This window comes from Botryllus schlosseri, chromosome 15 (assembly GCF_051294905.1).
Source record: "Botryllus schlosseri isolate E-star chromosome 15, Bs_hap1, whole genome shotgun sequence".
NCBI classification, from domain to species: Eukaryota; Metazoa; Chordata; class Ascidiacea; order Stolidobranchia; family Styelidae; genus Botryllus; species Botryllus schlosseri.
In genome coordinates, this window is record NC_137250.1 from 11,038,218 (window position 1) to 11,046,352 (window position 8,135).

At 39.3% G+C, this 8,135-nt stretch overlaps 1 protein-coding gene across 2 annotated transcripts; it reads right to left on the reverse strand.

Annotated features, from left to right (window-relative positions):
• Window positions 1-704: 704 nt before the first annotated feature.
• Window positions 705-7,888, reverse strand: LOC145457263 (transmembrane protein 198-like). Of its 2 annotated transcripts, XM_080335451.1 has the most exons (8): window positions 7,624-7,888; window positions 4,921-5,043; window positions 4,745-4,852; window positions 4,244-4,442; window positions 4,090-4,178; window positions 3,537-3,593; window positions 3,202-3,476; window positions 705-1,866 (listed from the first exon to the last, which is right to left on the reverse strand). In XM_080335451.1, the coding sequence occupies exons 1-8, from the start codon at window positions 7,778-7,780 to the stop codon at window positions 1,441-1,443; spliced, it is 1,434 nt and encodes a 477-aa protein (XP_080191577.1). In that variant the 5' UTR covers window positions 7,781-7,888; the 3' UTR covers window positions 705-1,440. The 2 variants fall into 2 exon arrangements, with proteins under 2 accessions (XP_080191577.1, XP_080191578.1); XM_080335452.1 differs by lacking the exon at window positions 4,745-4,852.
• Between the last annotated feature and the right edge of the window lie 247 nt (window positions 7,889-8,135).

An 8,135-nucleotide genomic window follows, 5' to 3' on the forward strand; every position in this document is an offset into this window, starting at 1 on the left:
TCAGGTCTGACCCGGCCAGAGATCGAACCCACAACCTACCGATCAAGAAGCCGGACGCTTCACCATTACGCTATCTTGTCTGCTCTCATGTTCCTCCATCTGATCGAATGTCAATTAGGGGTCATGTTATAGATTGGTTTCAGAGGACAGCAGGTTATTGGTTTATCAAACTGACACAATGGTTTCAAGGGAGGTATATCTGCAAGAGACAGCAGGTTATTGCTTTATCAAACTCATACAATGGTTTCAAAGGAGGTATATCTGCAGGGGACAGCAAGTTATTGGTTTATTAAACTCATTCTTGCTAAAGTGTATCTAGTATTGCTAAACCACCCACAAAAGTCTGGAATCAACCACACTATATATACATACGTTTATATGAATGAATCATTTGCCTGTCAGCAAGATACGAACCGGAATGTAAGATACGAACCGGACAGGCTGCAAGATTATTTGGTATATCCTCAAGGCTATTTCCAAGTCTGCATCAAGTTACCATCTCAACGTCTAAATATCCAGCTCGCTGTTTTGTTCAATCAACTGTTTAATTTTACCCTCGAAACAATCTAAAATATGGTCAAATGAATCAGGAGTTATATCTGCAGAGGACAACAAGTTATTGGTTATAAACTTATAATCCATACCTGATACAATATTTCAGGTATTGCTAAACCAATCCGGAAAACTTTGGTAAAAACCCAATAGTCATTGTAAAGTTTATTAGTAACATGCAAAGTGCCGTATTCATACAGAACTACGTCAGGTCCAACTTGTAAGACTTGTTTAGTCCGCATTGCGTCTGCTGAAATGATTGGCACAGTGTCAGTGTCACCGACATCTGCTACAAAAAAATAAGCATTCCAACACGGTCTCATGACCTGTGCGAAAGAATCGCTTTCAAACATCAGGAAATGGCCAATTCCAACCAGCAAGCAGTTGTACCAGAAATAATAAAAACGATCCATCATAATGCATTCGACTAGATTCGATTTCCCCACTTCAAGTACTTATATAAAGTGATTTCATGATGTCTTGTGCCGTGATAAGTTATCGAAATGTGTGCCCCGGCTAAATAATTATTTGGAACATTATTCCCATTTCGAGTAGTTCATTGATTTTAATCGAGAGTCGGTGTTGTGTGATGTCACAAATAAGCTAGCAGCGTCATGCGATGCACACATTTCGATTGCGCGAATCCGTAGCTAGCACAAAACAAAGCATATCCAAAAATTCGCAAATGTCAGATGAAAAGCGTTAAAAAATATGTGACGATGGCAAGACTAGGCCTACCGACTAAACGACAAACATATAGAAACGATAGCGAGCATGATTTTCTACAAAAACAAACAAATTAGGCCCATACAATTGGAATGGAGCAGTGATACAAGATTTGCGCCGAAATTCGCAGCCCACAAGAGGTATATAGCTAAGGGCAATGTGTTAAGTACGCAATAACGATTCTCTATCTTCGGCAGGAATTATGGTTTGCGGAATAGACGCACGCGGCCGCGCATGCGACGACGATCGTTGTCCCGAATTTTGTCTTCGACCGCTCGACCTCTGACCGCCGTCTCTCACCCGACCGGACCGCCTGGCCCGTCCATTTTGATCGGACGGGCTCGGTCTGCGATTGTTGCCACGTCCGCTCTGTCTGCGCCGCCGTCCCGGCATAAAATTTGGAGTGCCGCTGCCACCCGGCACCGGTCCGGCGTTTCCGCCTTGTCTGTCGGTGGACGAAGTGTTGCCGGTGAACGACGGGTTGTCGTGGGGTGACAAATACGACCCTTGCTCGGTTCTGATGATTCTCTGTTGGTCCTCTTCAGTGACGGGCTTGCCTACTCCGTGTATCACGCAGTCGTCGTAACTCTGAACACAACCGCACTCGTTTCAGTTGAAAGTAACTAATATCAGCTGGGATTACATGAAGGGCCAAGGCAAAATTGAGAACTTTGAGAGCACCAAGTATACTTAGGAACAGGCGTCTTTGAACTGATCACGGGGTCGCTATACTGTCATTATTGCTTAGATTTGTCCTTCTTCTGCGGACGATGTCTTATAAAACTACAATGTCTTTAGTTCTAAGATTTGTCGAGATTTTTGTTGTATGTCCTTATTTTCCGCACTGAAACCGTAATTAGGACGAAAGTTGTGACATTATGAACAATGCTCTAGAACAGTGGTTCTCCAAATGGGGGGCGTGAAAGCATCTCAAAGGGGGCGCAAAGCTGCGGTCAACTGAAATTTTTTTTTTCGCGCACTGCACGGTTTACCTCCAATTCATAGTTGTTGCTGTGTGTATAGTCCTAATTTCATATTTGAGAATTCTCTCATCGATAGTCACAACCTTCCCTGCCATTGAACTATCCGTTGGGATTGCTAGCATTCTGGTTGCATTTTGTGATATGACGATAAGGGGGGCGCGAAAATTTTCACTATCATAAATAGGGGCGTGCCGAAAAAAGTTTGAGAATCACTGCCCTATAAGGTTTATATTAGGACTGAGCAAAGGTGCTTAGATGTTTTACGTGGTTAAACAACTCAGAGTTTTGCGCTGTGTTTAGTTTTTGATACATGTCAATGGCAACCCTCGCTAGTCAACTGTTGTATGTCTTTAACCCTCACACGCCACACGAAATAGCGTTGATCAGCTTTGGAGTGCATTGATCCTAATTAGTGGAATTCTACAGTGATTTTTCAATTTCATTTTTCAAATCAATTTCAATTTTAACTACAGGGACAACCAATTTGAATATTTTTTCTCACAAAATATAATAATTGTGGATTTTGTGATCATTCAGTATACTGGTGCTATGAGTACTGTAAAAATGCTGCGGGATTTCAAGGATGGAAAAACACACCTCGTAAGTGTAGGTTTTTCTCAAAGAACAAATGCACCGTTTACATGTTTACACGCCTCTCTATTCCCTGCGGGACCTCAAATGTGTTATTGAGATAGTGCAGATAACAATACTCATTTGTTAAATAACAATATAATGGAACAATGAAGCCCAGCCATATCCCCAGTGAATTCCCACCTTGCACTCGGAATAAACGGCAACAAACAAAAGCAATTTACTACAGTTGGAACCTAGAAAATTAGATTATGTACGTGTACCGCAGGCACCATTAACCGCCCAGCTAAAATAGCAGATGGTTGATCGAATTTAGTCTAAAATTTAGTATGGATAAGATCGTACTCACCGGCGGTAGTGTGTCGAAATTATGATCTGTCGAAGTGACCCTAGCAGAATTTCTGTGAGCCACGGCTTGAGAACGGCCCGAGCCAGGATTTGGGGGACGCGTGATTTCATGTGCCACGTGCATATCAGTCCTACGCCTTCTCTGTTGTTGCTGTCCACCAGTAGTTCGTCTCGTCCTGTTTTGCCTTGCTGAGTTTCTTTGCCTTGTACCAGTTGATACTGTAGGATACCGCACCAAGTGTGTGCGAATACGACTTTGATCCCGTCGTATGATCACTGTTGTGAGAATGAGTGTTTTACGAAACGAACCGCGACAAATTCTCGTATTTACAATACCGTCAGTGTGATGGAAATCCTTCCCGGTGAATTTCCATTGGATGATTATTCCGATTACTGCAAAATATCAGACATGCGCGGCATGAATAAGTAAAATAGAGAATTCAGATACAATTACATCTAATGTCAATGTCCTTCGAAAAAATCTGATTATAATAATGAGGGTTCGTGTTCCATAGCGGGAGTTGGGTTTGGTATAATCGCCGTCATACTTTTGGGATTAATCTCGAATTTCAAATGTACCAGCTGGAAATTGCCCTTATATTAAGCAGACGCTAATGTCATCATCATCATCATCATCATCATCATCATCGGAGTCAAATTCCTTGCCATAATATAGTCAATTAGCTGCAAGAATCACCAAAATCATAACAAGATGTCTCACATTGATCTGAAACTAACTGTCCAGCCTATTTCGAATTCGAATGTCGAGATCCTATTAGCACGCTCGATAACAAAAGCTCAATGCGCAATGAATTCTCAGAAAAAACGTATATGTCACACGGAACTAATATCTCAGTATCAAGTCTTCCATATAGCATGCAGAACTCACGTGCCAACCCTGGCCACAGTCCAAGTATGATAGGAAAGAACCAGCATAGATTTGCATGTTGTTCAGCCATCAGATTTACCCAAATATATCTAAAAACAGGCAATTGTGTCCGACAGTGCTATCAAGTTCAACAATCGAACTCTCGAATACGAACCTGTGCAGAGAAAATTTTCCCAAGAAATATTGTAAGCAAGAACAGATCAACGCCGCCCCCATGATTGACGTTCCAATGATCAGAAATGTCTTTTGCCATTTCAGAGTAAATAAAATAAAGAGTATTCCCGTTCCAAATAATATACCAAAAGGAATCCATGGTGTCGATGGGTGATAAAACTTTGACAATGCCAATATTGCTGCAACAGAATACATAGGTTAACACTGAGTTTATTTTTTGATACATAGAGGGAAACCAGATTTCCTGCATAATTGACACTGCAGCGCTTAGAAACAAAGGACACATGTATGCTGTCATGAAGCATGGAAAAGCAGAGCCATTCATGAATCATTGTAAGAACAGATCAGACCAAATTATATGTCATTTGGAATAGCTATAACAGTCATCTGCATATCCATACAGGTGCTGGTGGACTGGTCATAAGAATCACATGCAGTTTTAGTAAAACCTTAATAAATAAGAGATACTAAACAAACTTACCACCAATTGCTATCAATATACCCAAAAAAAATCCTTGAAGAAAAAGTCCAACATAAACAACAAGCATAGTAATTAATCCGCAAAGCACAGCAATTCCTACCGAGATTCCTGTTTATTGCAACAATAACAAATGCGTTAGAGTCATAAAAACACATTCAACAGATGATCTTACTTACCAATAATTGTATTCGGAGATAAATTATGCGTCACAATTTTCTCTTCTTGGCAAATAACATAAACCACAGTGCCGCCAAATATAAATCCACTCAAAAACATGACTGCCTTAAAGCACCGATATCCTGAGAGGGAACATAAAAATGAAGTTAATTATAATGAAGGTAATATATGTATAAGTTCTTCTTTGGGTAATGGGTATGCTGTTACCATCAGAGGGTTCTATAAAATGGAATTTTCAATTCAGACAGCTTCAAGCATATGAGTTGAACATTAAAAACATGCAAATTGGGATCGAGATAGAAGAGTACTCTTGTGGAATTAGCCCATCTTGATTGAGCTTATTTCAGAATCTATTTCGTAGCAACTATGGGTATCATTGAACTGACTTTCAAAACGAATCTGTGAGTGGCACCTCGATTGTTTCAGTTAATTTTATTAGGGCCTACATGACCAAGACAGACTTTCTTGACAGTTTTAAAATGTATCCATTACTATCGCTTTTTCAGCAATGCATGCCACCTTGATTCCATTCAACATGGAGTTTTAGCGGTTTTGCAATTTGGATGAACAGGCCACTTCCCCATGATCATTCAATTGAAATAGAAAGGACTTAAAGTACTCAAAATTATTCCAGATTAGCATGGGATCTCCTGTTCACCCAAAGATATTACTCAGTCTGCAGTCTACCTCCTGGGAGGCTCTGGCAACCATAGCTGTTATTACATGTCATCAGCCACATTGATAATATTCAGAAACAGGGAGTACAGAACATCAATGTGATATTGTAAAACCAGTTGCCAGACACAAAATGATCAAGATAGATATCTGTTTTATCGACAATATGTTTATTGTCTCCAGGGAATAGACTTTTGGAAGAGGGTTTTGAATAATGGTGTAGTTGACTGGGTGATCAATGATCAATGATCATCCTATCTCGCAACAGTATTCTGGGATGGGTAGGCTCTGTTTAGAAATTTTGTCCATGACCATATATTATTATGTAGTCTAGGCTACCCTATGTTATTTAACGCATAGCCTATGCTGCATAGGCCTACTAACTTGCAAGCTATCAAGCATATTCGTATATGCCAGTGGTTCTCTACCAAGGGTCCTGCGAAGAAATTTCAGAGGGTTCGAGAGACCTCTAAATTTGCGAAATGATTGATAACCTAATTTGTAATTTTGTAAATCAGGGAAAGCACGGGGTAGTTTCGCTCCACAACTGCTAAAATCTCACAGCTCACATCATCAGAATAATCGTCTTACAGTGCATTTTAATTGCCAAATCGTGAATAACCTACTGATACTAACACAAACCTATTGCTGTTTGGAGATGTTTTGTTGGGGTTTGTGGAAAAAATAAAAATATGGAGATAGTGAAGATAATATTTGCGAAACCTTTTCGATTTGAAGTTGTCAGTCTCATCAATTTAGTGATCAGTTGTTTGAAATAAAAATTCCTGATTCCATTTTCCCTAATTTGTCCCAATGAAGGGATCGAAACCTCGCCATGAAATCCATTTTATCCTGTGATATACATAGCCACTATTCCAGAATAACTTCAAGATGAAATGATAGATAAAATGACTAGGCTGGACGTGATGTCTTCATTAAAAACATGTTTCATCATTTTGGTGCCATAAATGTTGCGATCACACCGAAAGTGTCTTCGGAAGCGTTACCCATTAATATTAGATTAGCCTCCATCTATCTTTGTGGAAATGAATTTTCGGCACTCGTTCATGTCAAATCAAAGACGCAGATTTTCAAGATGCGACCAAGTACTTCAAGAAATACAGCTGCAAAATTAGCTTTGAAGTAATAGAAGTCTACCCAATTTCTACATTAAGAGTGTAATGTTATTTTCAATAAAAGTCATATTGTTGCTGTTTATCAAAAGGCTACAGTTCATATCGTCGCAGTGGAATCAAATTAACTCAATGTCCAGTTTTCAAATTTTGAAGGTCCATTTTTATAACTTGAAAAAAATCAATTTTTTTCGGCTCTATCGTGGCCATGGTTATGTTTGTCTTATTGTTTCAAAGTAAATCAAGGCCAATATATGGCTGAAAGAAGATGAAAACTTTACTGAAGTAAATGTGTAAAATGGAGATAAGCTACTTTTATACCCCTGAGACCATATTTGCACAGGACAGGACATATGACGGTTGCTCCAAAATTGAGCTAAATTTGAACTAAAACTTGAGGGGGTTCGCGAGGTTGCCAGTGAACTCGGCACCTGGTGAATTCGGCCCTTGGTGAAGTCAGCCCTTGAAATCAGTTTCAACACGAGTAGAATCTCCGTACCCTTTTCACATTTAATTAAGTGAACATTGTTCCCCACATGAATTATATATTCCAAAATATAGTAGGCCTATCTAAAAATATTTTCTGAGCCTACTCAAGAAAGGATATACGAATATCAACAACCAGTCAATCAATTGAACAAATGTAACATGCCATACACCTTATAAGATTGCAGAGATACTGCTAGCTTTTATTAATAGTTACTGCAATATGAAACGAAATCAGAATGCACTATATATCATGGATAGTGGTGGACATGCAGCGGTATGCAGAATGATATATATATACGGTGTGTAATCGAATTACATCATAAAATTATATTACTGATACCACACTATTACAGAATAGTGTAATGGAATATGATAACTCAAGTTACGACTTGATATGAAACTCACCAACAAATGTGTATACCAATCCAAAAAGGCCCATCGTAATATTAAGAATGAGCAATCCAATCTCATAATCCAATCTTTCATACGCATTACAATCCAATTCTCCATTATTAGGGATAGTGGTGGTTGATGCTGGAAACGTTGCTGTTGTGTTGTTCATACCGAACGAAAAGTTGTTTCAGCCTCAGTCTAATAACATAACGCGAAGATTCCCTACAGTATAACACGTATGTATAAAGCGTATTTTCTATAAACCAAACGTATACATTATGGTACACTACCGTATAAATATATTCACCTCATAAACTGAAAAAAGGTTGTGCGACTTGTACCTACTACAGAAGTACTTCTAATTCAATATGAAGACGAAAAACCAGCACAACCAGCCTATACATAACAAGAACATTTGTCAACTGAAGATTATACATACAACCACTGAAAAGTGAAACAGCCCAGCTGCCCAGGTTTCGGTCGAATCATAAGTCACAACTACCTCCAGCGACCTCTGGCGGGAA